The sequence below is a fragment of the Mustelus asterias genome, chromosome 9, assembly GCF_964213995.1.
Source record: "Mustelus asterias chromosome 9, sMusAst1.hap1.1, whole genome shotgun sequence".
Taxonomy (NCBI): Eukaryota; Metazoa; Chordata; class Chondrichthyes; order Carcharhiniformes; family Triakidae; genus Mustelus; species Mustelus asterias.
Genome location: NC_135809.1, coordinates 22,381,513 through 22,405,900, shown reverse-complemented (window position 1 = coordinate 22,405,900; position 24,388 = coordinate 22,381,513). Strand labels below are relative to the sequence as shown.

Genomic DNA, 24,388 nt, shown 5'->3' with positions numbered 1-24,388 from the left:
CGGGATGCGTGGGGTCCTTAATTATGCTGACTACTTTCCCGAGGCAGCAGTAAGTGTAGACAGAGTCAATGGATGGGAGGCTGGATTGCATGATGGACTGGGCTATGTTCACAACCGTTTGTAGTTTCTTGCGGTCTTGGTCAGGAGCCATACCAAGCTGTGATACATCGGAAAGGATGCTCCCACACCATGGGATTGCCATTGGCTTTGCTGTACAAATCTCCTTCAGGAAGAAGAGCCTCAGTATGCATTGTCTGCTAAAATGAGACATGTTCACATCAGGCCAGAAGATGGACTGGTGAAAAATGGCAGTTGGGCACAGAGCATCTCTCATGCAGCCAGACAATGTTCATCTCCCAAACGCCTCAAATATGGGAAGTTGTATTGGTAAATCATTGAAACCAGGATGGCACTAGTGGAAGTCATAATTACAACAATTAGTGCAAAGATTCATGAGAATCTTACATGCTAATTGTTTCTAGCAGGAAGTAACAGCAAACAAAAAGGAAAGCATTCAATAAATCACTTTTGCCGTAACATTGTCCTATCCATGATCTTAGATATCCTATGTTGTGACTTAGGTCAGACATCCTGCAAATCAGAGGGGCAGAAAATGGCATACAAGACTAACATACCTCTAAATTAATATTTAAATGAAGTGCCTGCCTGTTTAACCTGGATGCTTCTCCATGGCTGCTTCTGCCCACTAGACACTGTGTCAGGGCTGAAAGTGAGTGGAGTTGCAGCAGGACTGGTGTCACTTTCCAGAACAGAAAGCAGCCAACAATGAAAAATCCTAGCCTGGCCGCTGAGGCTGCCAGTTTTTGCGTTTTTGTGTAAATAGAGCATGCCCACTTGAGAATTAACCAAACATATTCCCTCACCTTTGAAGATAAAATAAAGAAATACAAGGTGACAATAGCAGAATGGGAAGAGTAGGACTGTGTGGAGTATTAACTGCAGAGACCATTTGTGTTGAAGGGCCTATTCCTGTACTGTACATTCTCTGTCATCCCATGCAAATAATACACTGCAGAAGAAGACCATTCGGCCCATCAAGCCTGCACGAACAAAAATCCCACTCGTAATTCCACGTATTTTTCCTGCTAGTCCCCTTGACACCAAGGGGCAATTTAGCATGGCCAATGAACTTAACCCACACATCTTTGGAGCAAAATATATCCATTTGTATTTATATTTTTGTGGGAGGAAACTGGAGCACCCGGAGGAAACCCATGCAGACAATATGCAAATTCCACCTAGACAGCCACCTGAGGCTGGAATTGAACCCAGGTCCCTGGTGCTGTGAGGTAGCAGTGCTAACCACTGTGCCACCATGCCGCCACTCTGCACATATGCACATATTTATTATATACAGTATTTTATAACATTGTACATATATCAGGCCCAGTTAAAACTAGACATTTTCAGTTACTTAGTTACATAGAGTGGGATTCTCTCAAAAAAATTCTAAATGCTGAAATTGCGTAAAAACTGGAGTAAATCCTGCTAGTCTTTTCAGCAGAATTTTCAAAACGAATCTTCTTCTGTGCATTCAGAGTGCGCTAACGTGAATCTCATTAAAAGTTAATGGGTGTGGCCTATTCCTGCTGGAGAGGCCGGCAGAATAGTGCTGAACGGGTGACTGAGCATGTGCCGAACTATCATAGCGGAGATCGGAGCATGCACAGTAGTCCCGCACCGCCAGCCTCCCTACCTCTGGTCAGCTCGATCACTGGCCAGTCCCGCAACCCCACATCGATGGCTGTGCAACCACCCACGCACCCCGCACTCGACCCGACCCACCCCCCCACCCCCCCTCCTCCCCGATCGCTGGGCTCCCAAACATGTCCAGGCTAGCCTAGACCCCAACCCCACCCCACCCCCCACCACATCAATTTCCCCCCCCTTTGGGAGTCCTGATCTCCCGTTCCCCCCTCACCCGCTCGCAGTCCCGACCCCTCCCCCACAGTCCCGACCCCCCACGTCCAACCCACCACCACGCCCCCCCCCCCCCCCCCCCCCCCCCCCCACCCCCCACCACCTGATGGCTCGGCCTGATTGCTGGCCTCCCTCTGTCACTGCCAAGTACAGAGTGGCAGCGGGACCCCCCCCACCCCCACCAATCCGGGTGAATCGCCCCCATTAACTTTGCGTACTTACACAATATGATACTGAATTGTTCGTCATAATTCAGGAACATATTTTATCCATTTGTATTTATACATAATATTTTTACATGGTACATTGTAAAGTTATGAGAGGAATGTTCCATTGAAGCAAGCCACAGACTGATCTGTATATTGTTGTAACATTTCAGAATTGCCAGTTGTTTCCTTCGAGTCTGCTGAAAGACCAAATTACTTTGTGCATGTTGGTGAAAACGATAACCTTCGTTTGGAGCAATGGAAAGACAATCAACGCTTCCAGAAAGACGCCTCATTCATTCATCACCAAAGCAACTGGATCCCAGGCTACAGTACCTTTGAATTGTACAGCAAGAAGGGGTTTTTTATCATGCTGACACCATCAGCTGTTAAAGTATCTCAATATGACTATTCTGAATCCTTTAAACTTTCAAGCAGCTTTAGAATTGAAGGTGAGTGACTGAAGGTGTCTATAATTTACTCGCATTGAACAAAAACTCTTTACTAGTTTAATTGGATAGTCATGTTTGTGGAAGACACTCTGAAGATTTTTGCTAAATAAATTTTACCTGTTTTCAAGGAATGCTAGGGATGGAATTCCCTCAGATGAGTCTTGGGGGCTGGGACCATATTTGGGTCTTGACCCTGATGATGTCCGAGTCCCACCTGTCTGTGTGATCGTCCCAAAGGCGGCCAATTAACAGGCTTCCTGGAGAAGCCCCATCCAATTAGGAACAGGAGGTAGGCTCCACTGATGAAAAGACCAATCAGAGCGCCCGATGCCTGGAATCCCAATGGGAGAAGAACTGGGCACTGCTACTGTAGAGTCATTGGGCAAGATTTTCCAGCCGCCCTCACCCCAAGACTGGAAAGTCCCACCCGAGGTCAATGGACCTCTGTGCAGTTGGGAAATGCTACAAAGGTCTCCATTGGCGGTCTGGAAGTACCCGATGGCATAAAAGTTTAAGGCGGACGTCACTTTCACAGCCACCGGGAGTGGGTGCCCCCTGTGCCCTGAGGTGCCAGGTCCTGCAACAAATGGCATAGGTGTCGCACTGTCTCCTTTCGGAGCCGGAGCCGGAGCCGGAGCCGTCGTCAGCACGTGATGTCCGACAGTTGCTCGAAGGACACGTGCGGAACTGTCAGGGTCTCCACTCCTTCCTTCTCCTGCCACCACCCCCTCAGGGCGAATGGCGGCCACGTCCTGCCTCCAGCGGTTGTGTCCCTCTGCTCCTGCGAGTGGTAAGGTCCGGGCCTCTCTGCCTGCAACTCATCCTCTCGCTCCTCCTCCTCAGCTCCAGCAGCAACCAAAAGAACAGTAGGATCAATGTGTTGCATCGCAAAAGCCATCTCGTCAATCTGAAAGGTGATGTGGGGGGGAATTTGGGGAAGGGGAAAGACAGATGGAGAGGTTAAAGAACTCTACTCACCCCCAAACCCCCCCACAGGTCCCCAGCAACACACATTCCCCATACCCCCCCACAGATCCCCAGCAACACACACTCCCCAACCCCTCCCACAGATCCCCAGCAACACACACTTCCCATACCCCCCCACAGATCCCCAGCAACTCACAATCACCATACCCCCCCACAGATCCCCAGCAACACACACTCCCCAACCCCTCCCACAGATCCCCAGCAACACACACTCCCCATACCCCCCCACAGATCCCCAGCAACACACACTCCCCAACCCCTCCCACAGATCCCCAGCAACACACACTCCCCATACCCGCCCACAGATCCCCAGCAACTCACAATCACCATACCCCCCCAAAGACTCCCACCAACACACACTCCCCATACCCCCCCACAGATCCCCAGCAACACACACTCCCCAACCCCTCCCACAGATCCCCAGCAACACACACTCCCCATACCACCCCACAGATCCCCAGCAACACACAATCACCATACCCCCCCCAAAGACTCCCAGCAACACACACTCCCCCATACCCGCCCACAGATCCCCAGCAACACACACTCCCTAGAGCCCCCCCACAGACCGACAGCAAAACACACTCTCTATACCCCCCCACAGGTCCCCAGCAACACACACTTCCCAAACCCCCCCACAGATCCCCAGCAACACACACTCCCCAACCCCTCCCACAGATCCCCAGCAACACACACTCCCCATACCACCCCACAGATCCCCAGCAACACACAATCACCATATCCCCGCAAAGACTCCCAGCAACACACACTCCCCCATACCCGCCCACAGATTCCCAGCAACACACACTCCCTATAGCCCCCCCACAGACCGACAGCAACACACACTCCCTATACCCCCCAGCAACACACACTCACCATACCTCCCACGGACCCCCAGCAACACACACTCCCCATACCCCCCACAAACCCCCAGCAACACACACTCCCCATACCCCCCCCGCACAGATCCCCAGCAACACATACTATACCCCCCCACAGATCCCAGAATGGCAACACAGCTCCCCCATTGCCCCCCACTCACAAATATACCCAGAACCCATGCAGTAGTGGCCACAAACAGAGCTGCTTGACAAGTCCTGAGGCTGCAGCACTGCCACTTCAGAGAGTTTCCAGCCCATCCCCCACCTGCAGCAGTGCTTGCTGCTGCTTGCATTAGGACCCAGAGTCAGTGCTAAGACCCGAGGGCAGCACTCTGACCCGGGTCCGTGCTGTGAGTCTGAGGTTGTACCCCATGAGCAACAATAGCCACCCACGCCCCCCCCACACACTTGCATCCCTCCCCAATCCGAAATGCAACATGACCGCCACAGAACAACCCCCTCTGAGCAGCACGGAACAGTTTGAAAGCAGAGACTTAACTCCTTGCTCACCCTCTCTGCTCAAGCGCCTGAATCTGACTTTTATACATAAGGTGTTCTCCTGACCAATCCAGCTGCAGCGAACAAGGTCTTTAAAGCAGGTGAGCTGGGACGATTGAGAGTGAAGTTCGCTGATTACATTGTGATGAATGCAAAAAAATGCAAATTGACATTTCGCCCGTTTTGGGTGGGCTCCCGATCATGTCGATTTTTTTTCTCGGTAAAATGGGAATGGGCGCGAAAACGGGTGCCATTACCGCTACTCGCATGACGCCCGATTTTACGACATTTTCCCGCCGCAAAATGGGTGTGATGAGGTTGTAAAATTCCGTCCATTGAGTCATACAGCGCAGAAAAGGTCCTTCGGCCCACCATGTCTACACCGACAATAACTACCACTGAAGGCACGCGAATCCCATTTTCCAGCACTTGTCCCATATCCTTGACTGTAAGTAGGAGAATCCCTCCACAGGAGAATCTGTGGCTGCAAGCGTGACCTCTGACACTTGCAGCGCTGGTGAAAGATGGGGTAGAATTAAAGGAGGCCTCGCTAGCCAGCACCTCCTCCAGGCTTTTCCCACAGACAGGAAATCTTAGCAGCATCAGCAATTTTCCCAAGTGGGCACTCAATGGGTAATAATTAACTACCTGCTCTTGCCAGGCAGGTAACCATTGATGGACATGCCTCACTCGAGAAAGACTGCACAGAGGCTCTGTACTCCTAGCCCTGCCTTCAAATCTGTCTCCAGGAAGATTCCACCCTTGGACTCCGTTCTTTTGCTGTTATTGATGTTAACTTAACGTAACATACTTGGAATTTCCTCCATTGACACCCCCCCAAAGTTAAACCTAAATGGATGCAATATTGCGCCACTGATACCAAAAAAATTCCAAATATCCTCACAATCTCATCAGAATATGGCCAAACCTCAAAGAGGCCAAATCAGTTCTGTGGTGGACCTCAGTTGTGCCTTTGTCCTATATGGACCACCGTTGTGTGTGTTTGTCATACCTGGACACATCCCCTTCCAGTTTGGTTCCTCCCCTCAGCACCTAGTATAAAGGTGGCTGTCTCCACCCCCTTGTTCAGTCCAGGTCGGTTAATTGTTGGGATCTGCTCCTGATTCTGTTGTGAATAAAAGCCTACACTTATATTGGCATATCGGTAGTCTTTCGCCTTATTGATAGTGCATCAAGTTCCAAAAACGAAGGCCCAGAGAAATGCTGTACCCGCACTGATGATCTTTTTCTTCATGTTTATAATTATTTAAACGTCTTTCATTCACATCAGATGCAGAATGTTTAAAATCTTACAAGTTTTGAATTTTTTAATGTGACTTATACAATAAAAGTGTTATAAAAGTGTAATAATTTGAGGCATAGATCGGGTGGACTCTCAGAGGCTTTTTCCCAGGGTGGAAATGGCTGCTACGAGAGGACACAGGTTTAAGGTGCTGGGGGGTAGGTACAGGGGAAATGTTAGGGGGAAGTTTTTCACACAGAGGATGGTGGGCGAGTGGAATCGGCTGCTGTCAGTGGTGGTGGGGGCGAACTCAATAGGGTCTTTTAAGAGACTCCTGGATGAGTACATGGGACTTAATAGGATGGAGGGTTATAGGTAGGCCTAAAAGGTAGGGATATGTTCGGCACAACTTGTGGGGCCGAAGGGCCTGTTTTGTGCTGTAGTTTTCTATGTTTCGATGTTTCTAAAATTGTAATAGAGGGAACAGAAAATACAGAATCAGGTATTAGTGAGGATAATTATTTTTAAAAAAGCGAAGAAATTGGCAATTAAAAAACCAGTAAAAAAATTACTTTGAGGTGAATTTTACAGTCCCCAGATGCCGTAGTTGAAGGTGTTTTTTTAAATTAATGTCACAAGTAGGCTTACATTAACATTGAAATGAAGTTACTGTGCAAATCCCCTAGTCGCCACACTCTGGTGCCTGTTTGGGTACACTGAGGGAGATTTTAAGCATGGCCAATGTCCCTAACCAGCACGTCTTTCAGACTGTGGGAGAAACTGGAGCACCCGGAGGAAACCCACACAGACATAGGGAGAACGTGCAGACTCCGCACAGACAGTGACCCAAGCTGGGAATCGAAACCAGGTCCCTGGCGCTGTGAGGCAGCAGTGCTAACTGCTGTGCCATTCTGCAGGTGGAAGGGGTGCAGAAGAAAACAATTGCCACCTGCTGCTTTCCCTGCCCACTCCTGCCCTGTACCCGTACTACAGAGGGCTGGTAAGGTGAAAGGTAGCCCTCTGACCCTTAGGCCCATGCAGCCCTTAAATAGACAATTAAATGCCACTTAAGGACCTCAATCTGTTTCCCCTCAATTTGTGGACGATCATGGGGAAGGTGGGCGATTGACAAGCAGCCCAGCACCTATCACTGCACAGGTTGCTACTGCGTTGGAAAGGGTTTGCTGTCTTCGGGAGACCCAACTGGACATCCTCCCAAGTGCGACAGCCCCTGCTGCCTCACAACACCGGAGACCCGGGTTTAATTCTGGCCTTGGGTCACTGTCTGTGTGGAGTTTGCACGTTCTCCCCATGTCTGCGTGACTTTCCTTTGAGTGCCCAGGTTTCTTCCAAAGATGTGCAGGTTAGATGGATTGGCCATGCTAAATCGCCCCTTACTATCTAAAGGGTAGGGGGATTAGCCAGGGTAAATGTGCGGGGTTGAGGGGATAGGGCGTGGGGTTGGGGCACAGGTAAGATGCACTTTTGAAGAGTCGGTGCCGAATCACTGGGCCGGATGGCCTACTTCTGTACTGTCGGAATTCCATGGCTCTTTACCCTTTCACCCCCACACCCTGTCCCTCAAACCTGGCCTCCTAAAACCCTCCCCCCATCTTCTCTCCCCAGCCCTCAGTGGGGTCTGTCACACAGGCCCATCCAAGATCTCTGAACTTACTGAGTTACAAGATCCATCAGCCTTAGGATCTGCTTGTAATTCCAGCAATGGCCACTACTTGATCCTGGGGCTGCTGGGACTCCAGAACTGCCAATCAATCTGATTGGCCAGCCTCTCTCTAGTGCAGAACCTTCTGTCCCTGAGGGCAAGAAGTCCCACTCTTTACTAATTAAGGCTGCTCCAGCCCATTGTTGCTGTGGACACCCAGATTTCTGGTGGGTGCAGTGACAACAACCCTTTCAGCCAAAGAAATGGGTAATCTAACCCCTTGTATAATTCCCCTTTGTTTTCTATTGTGTCTGAAAATCTAGATACAAGTTTGAGTGGTCCCCACTAACAAGTGCAATTTAAGAATACTTGCGTCTGAGGGTTTTACCATGGCTTTTTTTATGGGGCAAGATTCATTCAAACAGATGGTTTTAGTAATTTTTATAATCAAGCTCTGTCAACAGCCAATACGGTATTGGTTTACTCCTCTCCTGCTATATCTAAGATGGTGATTATGGGCCTTAAATAGATAATTAAATGCCACTTAATCATAGAATCCCTAAAGTGCAAAAGGAGGCCATTTGGTCCATTGAGTCTGCACTGACCATAATCCCGCCAAGGTCCTATCCCTGTAACCCCATATTTTTACCCTGCTAATCCCCTGACACTAAGGGGCAATTTAGCATGACCAATCAACCTAGCCCCGCACATCTTGGGAGTGTGGGAAGAAACCAGAGCACCGGGAGGAAACCCACGCAGACACGGGGAGAATGTGCAAACTCCACACAGATAGTGATCCAAGACAGGAATCAAACCCGGGTCCCTGGCGCTGTGAGGCAGCAGTGCTAACCACTGGGCCACTGTGCCACCACTTAAAGGCCTTAATCTATTTCCCCTCAATCTTTTGTCAATCTGGGGAAGGTGGGCAATTGGCAGGCAGACCATCAGAGACTGCTGGTGAGTAGAAAAGGGTTTACTTACTTTGGGAGGTGCCTCTGCCCATCTGGAGGACCCTTCCAAGAGCAAGTGGAATTAGTAAAACTGATGAAATCTAAATACAGTTCTCAACAGTCTTTGGGCCTTCTCGACTACTGTTTGTATTGCTGTCTCTAGTACACCAATTGGACATTTCTGATGACCATGAAATATGGCACTGCCTTTAACAGCTCTCTTGCTGATAATTATTTTTAAAGTAGGATTCACACAAATACATCTCTGTGTCACAATAAACAGTGCTTTTATCTTGAACATCACAAAACCACAACATGAATGAATAAGCAATTGAAGCACATATTTCTAATAGATAATATACCATGTTTTAAATTTGATTTGATTTATTATTGTCACATGTATTAGTATACAGTGAAAAGTATTGTTTCTCGCATGCTATACAGACAAAACATACTGTTCATAGAGAAGGAAAGGAGAGAGTGCAGAATGTTGTGTTACAGTCATAGCTAAGGTGTAGAGAAAGATCAACCTAGTGCGAGGTAGGTCCATTCAAAAGTCTGACAGCAGCAGGGAAGAAGCTGTTCTTGAGTTGGTTAGTACGTGACCTCAGACCTTTGTATCTTTTTCCCGATGGAAGAAGGTGGAAGAGAGAATGTCCAGGGTGCATGGAGTCCTTAATTATGCTGGCTGCTTTTCCGAGGCAGCGGGAAGTACAGACAGAGTCAATGGATGGGAGGCTGGTTTGCAAGATAGACTGGGCTACATTCACGACCTTTTGTAGTTCCTTGCGGTCTTGGGCAGAGCAGGAGCCATACCAAGCTATGATACAACCAGAAAGAATGCTTTCTATGATGCATCTGTAAAAGTTGGTAAGAGTAGAGTCATAGGATCCCTACAGTGCAGAAGAAGAGCATTTGGCCCATCGAGTCTGCACTGACAACAATTCCATCCTAGCCCTATCCCTGTAACCTCATGTATTTACCCTGCTAGTCCCCTGACACTAAGGGGCAATTTAGCATGGGCAATCCACCTAACCCGCACATCTTTGGAATGTGGGTGGAAACCAGAGCACCCGGAGGAAACCCATGCATTCACGGGGGTAATGTGCAAACTCCACACGGGCATTGACCCGAGGCTGGAATTCAACCCGGGTCCCTGGCGCTGTGAGGCAGCAGTGCTAACCACTGTGCCGCCCAATATTAAATTAAAATTCACCATGTCGTATGTACAGATAATTTTCATTGTAAATACTTGATAATTTGAATTAGTTCTGTGAACTATAGAACAGTAATATCAAATGTGGTTTTTCACAAAATGTGTGAATTGCATTTGAAAAAGTACAATGAGGCACGGTGGCACAGTGGTTAGCACTGCTGCCCTCACAGCGCTAGGGACCCGGGTACGATTCCTAGCTTGGGTCACTGTCTGTGTGGAGTCTGTCCATTCTCTTCGTGTCTGCGTGGATTTCCTTCAGGTGTTCTGGTTTCCTCCCATAGTCCGAAAGACGTGCTGGTTAGGTGCATTGGCCATGCTAAATTATCCTTCAGTGTACCCAAACAGGCGCCGGAGTGTGGTGACTAGGGGATTTTCACAGTAACTTGATTGCAGTGTTAATGTAAAGCCTAGTTGTGACAATAATAAATAAATTTTTACTTCAGAAAAATATCACATATCTGTAGTGGTTTATGAAGTGGTAATATAAAACCATCCAGACTCCAGTAAACTATTAATGTATATTGTCGCAACTTGTCATTTCTAAACATGTTCATTTACATTTTTACTTTGAAAAGCATTGTATAATATATCACTGTATTCCAAATCTGTAGTGGGCAGATGCTTAGTATCGCAATGTTAGCTGGCAGTCTGTTTTGACCACCACTTTCAGAGTATTCTTCGAAATTCCTGTTAAATTTTCCTCATGATTACAAATAAGACATAGAATACATATTAATTTCTACAGTTTGCATCAAATCTCAGCTTGATTTTCGTGCCCAAGCAGAGTACTACATTTTAAAAATATCCTAAACTTTTAAAAATTGTTTTGCTTGATTGTAAGTTGATCCAGCCTTGGATATTTTACTGGCTTGCATAGAATTCACTCTTCCCAAAAATAGATTTCAAGTGAGGAACAGAAAGCTCCATGAAGTAGTTGTCATCAGGACTTAATGACTGGTAAAAGTTAGAATTCCAGATCATAATATTTCCTTTACTTGACCTTAGATGCTATAGACATTCCTAACATTCTGAAAGATGTAGTGAGCTTTTGACAAGGGAGGGAACAGTGTGTACATTTTAATTGTCATTTCCCATACAAACAAGACAAACTAATGTGCACGGCATTTCTGCTGATTGGCTTTTAAATGTTCTTGTTCAAAGTATTACCACTTCAAATCAGCCATTTTGTTCCATTGCTGAGGGGAAACATACAGACTGCAGAGGTTGTTCTTTTAGAATCCCTACAGTGCAGAAGAAGGCCATTAGGCCCATTGAGTCTGCACCAACAATAATTCCATCCAGGCCCTATCCCCATAACCCCACATATTTACCCTAGCTAGTCACCCTGACACTAAGGGGCAATTTAGCATGGCCAATCAATCCAGCCTGTACATCTTTGGAGTGTGGGAGGAAACCGGAGCACCCGGAGGAAACCCACGCAGACATGGGGAGAATGTGCAAACTCCATCCGGACAGTGACCTGAGTCCGGAATCGAACCCGGGTCCCTGGTGCTGTGAAGCAACAGTGTTAACCACTGTGCCGCCACTGTGCTGCCCCCATTTTCTCCTTTGGCCAACCTGTACTATTAGCAGTTAGTTCCACATGAGGTTTAGTAAAAGCTGTGAAGCAAGTACCGACTTTAACATACGGTAATTAGATATCGCCATATAAAATATATTGTGCTTCCTTACTGTGGAGCTTTAATTGGACTATGGACTGTGTGTATTTTCTATGGTACAATAGCAACCAAATAATCCTGAAGTGCTGGAATGTAACAGGAGATGCCTCACAAGTCAGAGATATTGTGCTGAAACCAAAGCTTCTCAAACAGAGCCAACCAAAAGCTGCCGGAACAATGCTCTGTTCAAGGCTGTTTTGCTGCATAGATTTAGCCCTTGAATTTTACTCATGACCCTCTGCATATAAAGAGTCAGTTAATACTCTGAAGGGGGAAAGGTTGCACTGTTCACGGAAGTTGCCTGTAACCATATCTTCAAACTGGCACAGCTGTCTACATAGGGGGATAAGGAAAATATTTCAGTGCCTCTGTTTCTGCAAGTGCTTATTTTATAGTAATAAAAATTTGGTATTTGGGTCTACTGAACAATCTTACTTTGTGAAACTTCTAAGCAGTGGCGAGTACTTCTCTCACATTTCCAAAATAATCAAGGAGCGTGATTTGGTCCAATGCATTTATTCATCGTTAGGACTGATAGGAATTTGGACAGATAACTGTCCAGTTAGCTCATAATTGTGATATTGAATTCAGTTTTACATTCTAGATTGCTGTTAGAAATTCATCATTTATGAAGGAAAGAACACTTTAGAATGGATCTCACACACACACGTGTGTACTTTTGGTTTGTATCTTAATGCACTGTAATATATTGATAAGGAGTGTTCACCAGCACAGATCACTTGCTGGATTCAAAGATTAAAACATGAATTCTTGTGTATTGGAACAACCGTATGGCAACAGAAATCCTAATGCTTGTTTCCATGGTCTCATGTTACCTCTGCTTTTGCCCTTTTGCTGGTCTCAGAGTTACCAGCAATAAAACATGTTCTTGAGGTCATTTACAGACAGATTTGATTCCTGCCCATGAACAGCTGAAGGAACAAATACATTTAGATGATTCAATCCTTTTCCATTCGTGTCACAGCAAGTCCTTTAAAATTGCAGCAACATTCCTCTGCGGTATCACAATTGTGAATTTGGATTTTCTCGTTTGTTTTGACTCTTCTAGGAATCAGTGGGTGCACGTTTGAAGGGGCTGAGATACTGATAGGAGCAGTTTTGCTCACAGAGGCCATGTACCAACCAGGCACAGAGCAAGATTTTATAGGCCTCTGGATGGTGGGATAGGGGGCACAGAGCTATGTAGGAAAAGCTCTCCAAAACATTCCCACTGCCAGGACACTTTTCCAGCAGTGTGAAGAGCAACGCCCTGTCCCTTGAGTGAAGCAGGTGGCCAATTAAGCTAATTGAGGCCATCTGCCCAGACCTTTGATCATTAAAGGTGACTGGACAGGTGGAAAGAGCAGTTAATAAAGCATATAGTATTCTAGGGGCATAGAGTACAAGAACAAGGGGGTTATGCTGAGATTATACAAGACATTAGTTAGGTGTCAGCTGGAATATTGCATACTGTTCTGGACACCACACTTTGGGAAGGATGTGGACCCATTGGAGGGAGTGCAGAACTCAGTCATAATGCTCATTCAGAAAGCCAGTGCAGACATAATGGGCTGAATGGCCTCCTTCTGCACTATGACAGTCTGTGACCCTGTGATTTATTATGATCATAGGGTGGCATGGTGGCACAGTGATTAGCACTGCTGCCTCACAGCACCAGAGACCCGGGTTTGATTCCCGGCTTGGGTCACAGTCTATACGGAGTCTGCACGTTCTCCCCATGTTTGCGTGGGTTTCCTCCGGGTGCTCCAGTTTCCTCTCACAGTCCAAAGATGTGCGGGTTAAGTTGATTGGCTATGATAAATTGCCCCTTAGTGTCTCAAGATGTGTAGGTTAGATGGATTAGCCATGATAAATGTGCAGGATTAAGGGAACAGGTGGGAGAAAGGGCCTGGGTAAGGTACTCCATCAGGGAGAGTTGGTACAGACTCAATGGGCCAAATGGCCTCCTTCAGCACTGTAGGGATTTTATGATTTCATTCTGTAGCCTTGTGACCCCTCTCCACCCCACTGAGGTTGAAATACAGTCAGGATATGGAGACAGTCCCCGGCAGCAAATGGACAGTGGGGGAGAGGGAGAGAGCATCTTGCATTCCATTTGCTAGGGTTCCTCTCCTGCATCCAACATGGTTATCAGAGCACAGTGTGGCCTGGCAGCTGTGAGCTCTCTTTAATGTCAAAACTTTTCAACTTCTTTTCAGAGGTTGTCTTCACCATCAGTCGCCCTCTCTCTATCTCTCCTTCTCGCACCTACATTGTAACTCACACCTCAGCTGCCAATAGGACTTCCTGTTGGCTGTCCAGGCTTGGGAGCCTGCTCGCCATCCATGATTGGATGATGAGTGCAGTCCCTGGTCACTAATTGACCATCTCTACTGGGTGTCTTATGCCAATGTGAAGCGTGGTTGGGATCTGAAAATTAACCAAATGCCAGTCTTACCAATCCTGAAACTATAATCCGCCCTGTGGAAGAAGCTGACTTCTTGGGCCATGGCCAATTTACCTAACCTGCACATCTTTGGGGTGTGGGAAGAAACGGAGCACCCGGAAGAAACCCACGCAGGCACGGGGAGAACGTGCAAACTCCACACGGACAGTCACTCGAGATCGGAATCAAACCCGGGTCCCTGGTGCTTTGATGCAGCAATGCTAACCACTGTGCTGCCGTGCTGCCCCAGTTTCTTGGATATTTTTAAGTGTTAAATGATGCTACTTCTCCAAATAGCAGTAATCGGCCTCTTCATTAATTTCATTTATCTTGCCTTGATGTCTGAGACCAAGACTGACCTGAACAACTCTTTAAATCCTGAACACCTTGTGCCCTGCCACTGACCTGGACAACAGCCTATTTCTGGCATTCACGCTGATAGGTGCTTAAGAGACAGGAGTTGTGGGAAATCTAGTGAGTCACAGAATTATGCTGCTCCTATTTCCTTTCAAACATCAATCTATTTCTGGGGGAGGATAAAACCGGCAGCTCGGAGCTGGTCTTTCTTTATATTGTTGAATATCCCACCCCCTTGCAGCTCTCCAGGCTCCCGGGAAACTTTGGGTCACTGTTTACAATGACTGCATTTTAAAGTGGTAATAATGAAACATTAAATATATATTATCTCCCAACAATTAGATTTACTTTTAGGGATTTCATAGAATCCCTACAGTGCAGAAGAAGCCATTCGGCCCATGTGACTCTCTGAAAGAGCACCCCACCTAGGCCCAGCCCTGCACGCTAACCTCACAACCCCACGCATGGCTAATCCCCCTAATCTACACATCCTGGGACACTAAGGAGCAATTTAGCCAATCAACCTAATCTGCACATCTTTGGAGTGTGGGAGGAAACCGGAGCACCCTGAGGAAACCCACGCAGACATGGGGAGAATGTGCAAACTCCACACGGACAGTGACCCAAGGCCACATTTACACCCAGGTCCCTGGTGCTTTGAGGCAGCAGTGCTAACCACTGTGCCACCGTGCAGCTCTGGTTTCTTGAGTATTTTTACGCTTTAAATGATGCTCCAGATTAATGCAAGATATCTTATCACTTTCTTTCAGAAAGCAGCAAAGTAATACCATACAGAACAATGTGTGAATATAGATACGAGGCCTGCGCCAGTCCTTGCATCAAAACGTGCAGCGACCCTCATGCAATAGCCTGCAAGTTTCTATCACCGTAAGTATCTGTGGGTTTTATAAATGTGAAGCATGCAGGAGTTGTATTTGCATAATTGAATGTAATATAAAACACAACCCTTATTTGTTCCTGAATGTTTGTTATTAATGTACAATTCTATAGATCATTTTGAAAACATTAGCTACATCCCACGACCCACGTTTCAATGAAGACAGGGAGTGTCCTTTGTAAACAGGATTGAGGCTCCGACATGGCTGCCAAAGTGGAGTGTAGCGGGATCCCTCTTTCTAACTCCACTGGGCTTATTTTAGGTTTGGTTCTCCGTCACCCAAAACCCCACCAATGCCCGAGTGATTCTCTCTCTTGCCGATGGAACAATGGCCACCTTGCGTCTACTTCACTAGAGTAGCGCTCCCAAGAGAGAGAGAAAAGGAAACTGCCGCCTATCCACTATCTGGCAGCCTTTCCTGAGTGGGCGGTTTCGAAGCACCCAGGGTACCCTCAGTTCTAGACTCCGGAATTATGGTAAGGAATATTTATATTGTGACTTAGTCAGAGATCATTGGTGAGAAATTGAAAAGATCAAAACGGACTCCAACGGAAGTCAAAGATATATATATATAAAAACATCAAGGTCAAAGGTCACCAAACACCAGGAAAACAACACACCATGCCTTATGCTCTATAAGACTATAAGTTATGGAAGGAATACTAAAACGGACACCTCGGAATTCTTACTTTATACAAGTTTACCAGTGTCTTAAACTATGAAAGGTACATGCAAAAGCCCCCCCACTTTCCCCAAAGCCTCATCCACTATGATGATCTCGGGAACTTCGCGAATTACCAGGGGATACTCACAATCCTAGTTTAAATTGCTCAGTGGGCTTCAGGCTGCGTGCTGGAGACGACCGAGTGGAGAGTGCTGTCATGCTGGTCCGAAGAGAAAAAAGGAGAACATGGCCGGCCTGGCCATCCTTTTATATTGTAAACTTGAATTCTTTTTCCTGACAACTCCGCCCCCCTTCCAACCGGCAGTTCCACAGACAAAGGCTTGCTCGTTATTTGCAGCTGCGATCTTACAGTCCATAGAGACCAGATGGTCCCATCCCAGGTGATAGGTCCCTTGCTGTCCTTTATTGTTCCATCGGAGATCGTTTAATTGTTTTCCCATTAGGGAAATGGGCTTCTCCTCGCTCTGGGACAAGGCCATTATCACCTGTGTTGAGTCCAGACCAGGTGCATTGTCTTGCTGCCGGCCTAGTCTGGTGATGTCGTGAGGTTCTCTTTGTGCTGCTGATAACCTAATCAGCAGTCTGTCTGGTTTCTGGCTGCTTGCAATTTTTGGACTGGGCCCCTTCACACACACACACAGGCTGGCTGGGCTCACTGACCAGGTCAAGTCCTGCAGTCAAGTGTGGCCACTTTCACAGTTCTTTAGGGTTCAAGTCCTTTTCCCAGCTCATAAAAAAAGGCCTGAGTTGCCCGAAAAACTTACAGGAGCAATTCAAGTTGGAGATAGTCAAGAGGGCAGAATAGGAGGAGAACCAGAAGTTCTTCTTGGTGTCAAGGCGAGGGCCATCTTGAATTGAGTGAGTGTTGGCGACCGAGCAGGAGGGTCCAAAATCCGTGGCCCAAGTTGGGACCAGCAGCGTAGGAAAGTGTAAACAAGAAGTCCTGTCTAGATAATATCATCCCCTTGCCCATCTAGAAAGGGCTGGTAAAATTCAGCCCTGCATTAGAAGGTAGAAACTACAGTTAATTTGAGATTTTTAATCTCATGGCAATTTTAATAGCATTTTGGTTTTCAAGAGGAACATCATCGAAACAAAAATTATCTAAACATTCACACATTCCGTCAACATTAAGATACTTTCATGAAATAACATTTTTCACCAGTTCAGAAGTATGTGCTCCATCCAAATATCCCCCCTAGTCTAACAGTTTCTGCCCGTTTATTTATTTTCTGCTTCTAACTCACCAGTTCACGTTCACAGTCTTCTCTCTCTTCCCCCCACCTGATCATTCTGCTATTTCCTCGCTTGGCACATAGTCCACACAAACCTCTTTCTCAGCTCCTAACTTCACAGCGCTCTGCTGTTCTCTTTCTTTCACATTTCCTTGTCTTTTCTATCCTCTTTGCCCTCAAGGTTTTCCTCCCCGCCACCCCACAACTCCCACTTTCTGTTACCTTTTGTAATCTCCCCATGCCTTCTCTGAGCCCATCTAGTCCATGCACCACATCTCTTGTTCCATTGAACCCAGTCCTCTATCAGCTGACCATTTAACCTTCTACCTGGTGCTAGTGTGTTCGTTCCTGGGTACAGGCTAGCTCACTGGCAAAAACTCTACAATCAACCCAATCCTCAGAAACTACACCCATAACCTTCAAATCTTGAAAACTCCCACCTTATCCCCAACCGCCACTGGTTCAAGTCTTTGGACTGCTAAATCTGTATTTATATCTCCTGCAATAGTTTAGCACTGCTGCCTCACATCACCAGAGATCTGGGATTGATTCCTGGCTTGGGTCACTGTCTACGCAGAGTCTGCACGTTCTCCCTGTGTCTGCGTGGGTTTACTCCTGCGGTCGGAAAGAAGAGTTGGTTAGCTGCATTGGCCGTGCTAAACTCTCCCTCAGTGTACCCGAACAGGCGCCGGAGTGTGGCGACCAGGGGATTTTCACAGTAACTTCATTGCAGTGTTAATGTAAGCCAACTTGGGCACTAATAAATGAACTTAAACTTAAAAACTTTAGCTTACTTGACCCTCCTCAATTAGTGTGCTTTTATCCACGATTTTCTGTCCTTCCTGGACTTTGTTACCTCACCACCAGGTGGCAGACTTTGTTATCATATGCAGCTATTGACACAGCAGAACAGCTAAAGCTACTGGCGCTTTCATGTTCAAGTCTCAATGATAGAAGTGGCTAAAATGTATTGCAGTGCATTCAAATATAAATCCAATTATCCAATACTCTCCTAATTAATTATAATTGTCGGTTTAAAAAGGATAACAGAGTAAACTAAACATCATTAAAGCGGAATACAGTGGTGATGGAAATATCAGCAGAAAATGTTGGGAACACTCCGCAGGTCAGGAATGTGTCAACCTGACACATTGGCTGGGATTTTCCACCCCTGTTCTCATCGGGCGTGAATGGAAAATCCTGCAGGAGGCCCAAACACGTTTCCCGCCAACATAAAGATGTGACATGATTCTACCCAGCAGGCATGTAACGGGATTCCCAACATTCAATGTTGGGGAGCCTATTATCATAAATTTGTATCTAATTATCAGGCCTGATAACCGCCTCCTGTTAAATTATCCCTCCTCACGCTGGCGTGAGTTACAACTGGTGTCCCATGACATGCAGCTGGTGGGCAAACCCGCTGGAGGAGCTGAGGTGAGTGTATCGCTCTCACCTGAGGGTGATGCTCAGGCACTGCCAGAGGGCTTTGCTCGGGGGCTGGGGATAGTGAGGGGGTGGGGGGTGGGGTGGGTCGCAGTTGCAGAGGGATGTAGCATGGTGGGATGCGTGTGCAGGTGTTCTGTTTTATTTGTCTGTGCTGGAGAGCCCTTTAAAGTTGTCTCCCAATCTTTACAAAACTAAGTTGCTGGCAGGGGCAAGCTCAAGCACACACAGTGTGATGTCGTAAGTTTAAATTTTATTTATTAGTGTCACAAGTAGGCTTACATTAACACTGCAATTAAGTTACTGTGGAATTCCCCTAGTCGCCACACTCCGGCCCCTGTTCGGGCCAATGCATCTAACCAGCACGTCTTTCAGAATGTGGGAGGAAACCAGAGCACCCGGAGGAAACCCAGGCAGACATGGGGCGAATGTGCAAACTCCACACAGACAGTGAACCAAGACGGGAATCGAACCTGGATTCCTGGAGCTGTGAGGCAGCAGTGCTAACCAGTGTGCCACCGTACCACCCCAGGTGCCAAGGTGCCGTTCCCATGGACGAGAACATGGCTGGAGACACCATCCCTTATAGTGGCAGGTGACTGGGAGAGGCTTGTAAACGGATATCCCTCAACCCGAGTTGAAGCATGGCTCAGAGACGCCAAGGAGAACTTGGGGCGGGTGGGGGGGTTTGGGGGGGTGGGGGGGGGGGGAGGGGGCGGAGGGGGTGGCAGACTATAAGGAAGCAGAAATAAGCCTTTCTATTTTCCTCACTCAGGGTAGAAGGATGTATGGCACATTGCCCGAAGAACATGCTTCTTGATGAAGTCACCCACCGATGTGTTCACCTAGAGGACTGTGAGTGCCTCAGTTTGTTTACTTTCAAGTTTTTAAACTCCTTCTTTATTGTTGACCAAGTTGAGAGACGGACACGCCATGAGGAGAAGCAGGAGTAAATATTTAGCATCTCTAGGTCTGTTAATTTGTAGCTTAACATTAATGCTTTGAAAATTAACACCAGCCCTTACCTCCGATTTCATTGAAGGTGTTCACATGTCCAATGTCATTTTACTTTTGAGTAGAGACTACGGAGCCAGTAGTTATTATTTTTCTTATGTTGTGGTCAATATTAGGAATTCTAATCAGTGAAATGATACTGGTAAATATCAAACAATGGAGATGTACTAAATTTAGTTGTTTCGTCTAAATAAATTAATGACTTCAGTTAAAAGTGATTACATCCGAAAGTACACATTTAATCAGAGCCTATCCTAAGGCCCTAGATTCATAACCAGTATATGGAAAAGAACAATGGCTGGGATTTTCCGGCCGCACTCGCCCCAAGACTGGAAAATCCCACCCGAGGTCAATGGACCTTTGCACGGACCATGTCCCGCCCGCTACGATTCCCGTGGCAGGCAGGACAAGAACATTCCACCTAATAGTACTCAGCTTCTTCTTCTAGCAACGTGTGAAGAGAAACAATGGATAGAATTTTCCAACCTCCCCCCCCAACTCCGGTGGGGTGCTTTGAAGCTGTGGAGGAGGCCACTATTGGCTGACAATAAGGTCTCCTGTCTCACCAATGTCAATGGCTGTTTCCATGGCTCGCACCTTCCGCAACCGGGAAATTTTGGCCAATGTCAACTTCAATAGAAGCAGTAGAATCCCGACATGGGGTGTTTGGGCTAAAATGGGTATGCCACCCATCACCATTCACCCGGCCTGCCCCACCAGCCCCAATCAGGTTCCCACCCGTTGATTATACAAAACTACCAATTTGAATATAATTAGTGGGCTTCAAACTCAGTTCATAGCCCTGCCCCGCCATTCACCCACCTCCTCCAGGTTCACGATACTCATGACCAGCACCGGATCCTGCCCCGCCAGGATCCGGTGCTGGTCATGAGTATCGTGAACCTGGCGCGGTGGAACCCAAGGGGGGGCGGGTCAAGGAGGTAAGTGCAGTGCTCATTTGCCTCTCTGACACAGAGGCTGCAGAAGAAGGGTTCCCCAAGGGTCCTGGGAGTTGGGGGGCAGGGAGGTTCAGGCTGGGGACCTCAGCACTTTCCCCAGGATGGGAGTCTTGTGGCTGGACTGTCCCTTCCAGCCCTCTGAAACCTGAAATTCACTCTTGGCATGCTGATTTCATGCATCTCTCTGATCAAATTCTTCATTGTGGTCTGTAGACTATGAAAATTTTGAAGTGGCCTGGTCACTTTAATCTCCGTGCCCCCTGAATGCCTGGCAGGCTTCCAAATCCCAACAGCGCTCAATTTTGCCAAAGGGATTCCCATTTCTCTTTCTAAGAAGCTGCAGCTGTAAGAAGATCCCTTTCAAGTCCTCTGACTGATAGAAGTTAATCACTTTCACTGTTGGGGGCAGAGAGGGGGGAGGATTTCCCTGCTCCACTGCTGCTCACTCAGCCCCTTTCTTTTAACACAGCATTTATTTCAACTCTCTGAGCCTTCATAGAAAACAAAAAAGCCTTTGAAACCCATTCAAACCCTTTGAAAGAATTTGTTGCCATCCAGTTTAAGTCCAGTCCTTTTAACTCACCTTTGATCCTTTGATTGACAGTCCATTGGGGCAAGTGAGGTCAACGGACCTTTCCGCTGTCCACTCCTCGGCCACTCCGATTCCCGTGGCGGGCAGGGTGGTAAAGGTCCAGCCAGCATGTCAGCTTTTTTTGTTGATCTTTCCCTTCACAGTTGAATGCATCTCAAGTACCCCCATTGTTCCTAACTGCAATGTTTCAGGAACTGAAAGCACTTAGTTGCTTTTGAAGTTGCCTGCAGCTATGACCACAAGCAGCTGCTTGTCCCCAGCACGAACACCCCCAATTCCCATGGCACATGGGCACTGCACTTACCTCTTTGACCCCCCCCCCCTTGGAGTACAAGTCACCAGGTCAGGGTAGACCTTCGACCTGGGGTCCATGGGGGATCCTGTTGGGGAAGGGAAAGTCCTGAGGGAGGGGGGTCATGAGAGGGGTACATCTGGAAGTGTCTCTCTTGTGAAGGGGTGCAACAGGCCTTTGGCTTGGGGACAGTGTGGTGTTGGGCCACCCTCATACTGTGTGGTGTGCTGGGGGTGTGACCCCATGCTGGAGGATGTCCCTCTGTGATTAGACCATAGAATCCCACAGTTAAACCATAGAATCCCAACAATGCAGAAGAGACCACTCAGCCCACCAAGTCTGCACCAGGCCCACTCCCCTGCCCTATCCCCATAACCCTGCGCCTTTCCATGGCTAATCCACCTAGACTACACACCTTTGGACACTAAGGGGCAATTTACCTTGGCCAATCTACCTAACCCACACACCTTTGGAGTGTGGGAGGAAACTGGAGCAACCGGATGAAACCCACGCAGACACTGGGAGAACGTGCAAACTCCACACAGACAGTGACCCAAGGCCGGAATTGAACCTGGGTCCCTGCTGCTGTGAGGCAGCAATGCTAACCACTGTGTTGAGCGGTTGGTGCTGCTCCCCAGGTCAGCACTGGGAAGGGACACCATTTCTGTCATGGAGGGGGAAGGGGGGGTGCCTGTCTGTCAGTGCGGAGATCAGGCTTCTCTTTAAAAAGGGATGCCCAATCTATGAACAGCCGGGCTGGTGGGGGCATTGGCGTCGATCAGGTGGGAGAAACCCACCTCACAGCCGCTGTTAACACCAGTGGGAAACACTCCGGTTTTCCCGTTGGCCTGTGCACTTTGAGCCGATTCGGGGAATCATGGCCCATAAATCTGTGAATGACATCTTAATGGTTTATTTTCTGACAGGTATCAACGTCACCGCAACCGATTTACCTTATCTACAGCAAACAACAACAGCCGTGACAACAGAGGCGGCTTACAGTTCACCCACAACCTCATTGACTCCAACAGCAGGACAATCAACAACTACCATTACAGACCAATATACAAGCATGACATCGACTCCGCTGACGGCTGCTCCAACAGTTACAACAGTCACCACAATATCTCCAGTAACTACCTCTCCAATAACGTACACAACATCTTTTACATCCACAGAACCTTCAGTTTTAAGTTCTGTAAGGGTCACCACAACTTCCATTGGGAGCACCAGGACAACAAGTGCTACGGCAGCAGTTACAATCCAATCTGGAACTCCCGTGTACACAACTGGAAAAATGCTGTCTTCCTCAAGTGCAGCGTTAAGTAGCGCTTTTTCGACCATGGCTCCCAGCAACAGATCTGAAGGGATTATTCACTCAACACATGCTACAGTATCGACTGCTCAGCCAGCAATATTAAAGACTCAGTACAGTACATCCGCCACTGAAAGTACTGAAACCACAACACTGCAACGGACAACTGTGGGAAAGGCAGAAACATCAACAGAAGAGGTCGCAAGGCATTCTGTTACGCCATTGACAACAACCAGAGCGACCTTGACTCCAGAGGTAGCTGGGACGACGCAGCGCACATTGTCGACTGCAGTTTCTGTCTCAGCTACCAGTGTTCAGGAGAAAACCACGTCAGAAGCATCCTCTGCATCGCAGACTTTTCCTTCGAACCTGACCTCAGCCACTTCTGCTGCTACAACCAGCCCTCAACCAGAAACTGCATTTCCATTTGGTATCTCAACTGCGCCCTCTTATTCTCAATCTGCAGCTCCATCTGTGACACCACCACAATGCATAGTAGGATCAGTTTTAACTTACTTTTCCTCCTTAAACAGAGCTTACAAAATGACAAATAAAAAATCTCAATTTAAGAGTTAAAATTGGGAAAATTTGATTGAACTTGGAATTTCAGGTTAAAAGCTTGCGAATACATCATTTGGTTGATCCATTCTTTATTGCATTTACTTTGTGGCCGGAATGTTACCGGCACACCTGCCCCGGGTTCGCAGAATAGCATTCTCCTTTGGCCTCAGGCGCGATCCTACGAGCCTTGGGCGGGTGTGCTGGTAAAATCAGGCCTGTGTGTTTCCCTTCAACCTACCCGACATGGTTCATCCTCCTCCCAACCAGTTACCATCATTAAGCCTCTAGGGGGCACAGTGGTTAGCACCACTGCCTCACAATGCCAGGGACTTGGGTTCGATCCCAGCCATGGGTGACTGCCTGTGTGGAGTTTGCACGCTCTCCCTGTGTCTGCGTGGGTTTTCTCTGGGTGCTCCGGTTTCCTCCCACAGTCCAAAGATGTGTAGGTTAGGTGGATTGGCCATGCTAAGCTGCCCCTTAGTGTCCCTTAATGTGGAACTCTTTGCCGCAGAAGGCTGTGGAGGCCATGTCATTGAGTGTCTTTAAGACAGAGATAGATATGTTCTTGATTAATAAGGGGATCAGGGGTTATGGGGAAAAGGCAGGAGAATGGGGATGATTGAATGGCAGAGCAAACTCAATGGACCGAGTGGCCTAATTCTGCTCCTATGTCTTATGGTCCCAAGATGCGTAGGTTAGATAGGTTAGCCATGGGAAATGTGGGGGGTTTATGGGGATAGGGCAGAGGAAAGAGTCTGGGTAAGATATTCTGCCAGAGAGTCAGTGCAGACTCGATGGGCCAAATGGCCTCTTCTGCACTGTAGGGATTCTATGATTTTATGAACAAGAGGATCAGTAGACATTCTAGGTTG

General features: G+C 47.5%; 1 protein-coding gene across 1 annotated transcript in view; it reads left to right on the top strand.

Annotated features, from left to right (window-relative positions):
- The window catches only part of otogl (otogelin-like), a 186,608-nt gene that overhangs the window by 113,756 nt on the left and 48,464 nt on the right, over nt 1–24,388 (top strand). The window contains exons 31-34 of the mRNA XM_078221105.1: nt 2,321–2,599; nt 15,290–15,407; nt 19,559–19,638; nt 22,567–23,450. Coding sequence (XP_078077231.1) covers nt 2,321–2,599; nt 15,290–15,407; nt 19,559–19,638; nt 22,567–23,450 — 1,361 coding nt within the window. The remainder of the gene's footprint in view (nt 1–2,320; nt 2,600–15,289; nt 15,408–19,558; nt 19,639–22,566; nt 23,451–24,388) is intronic.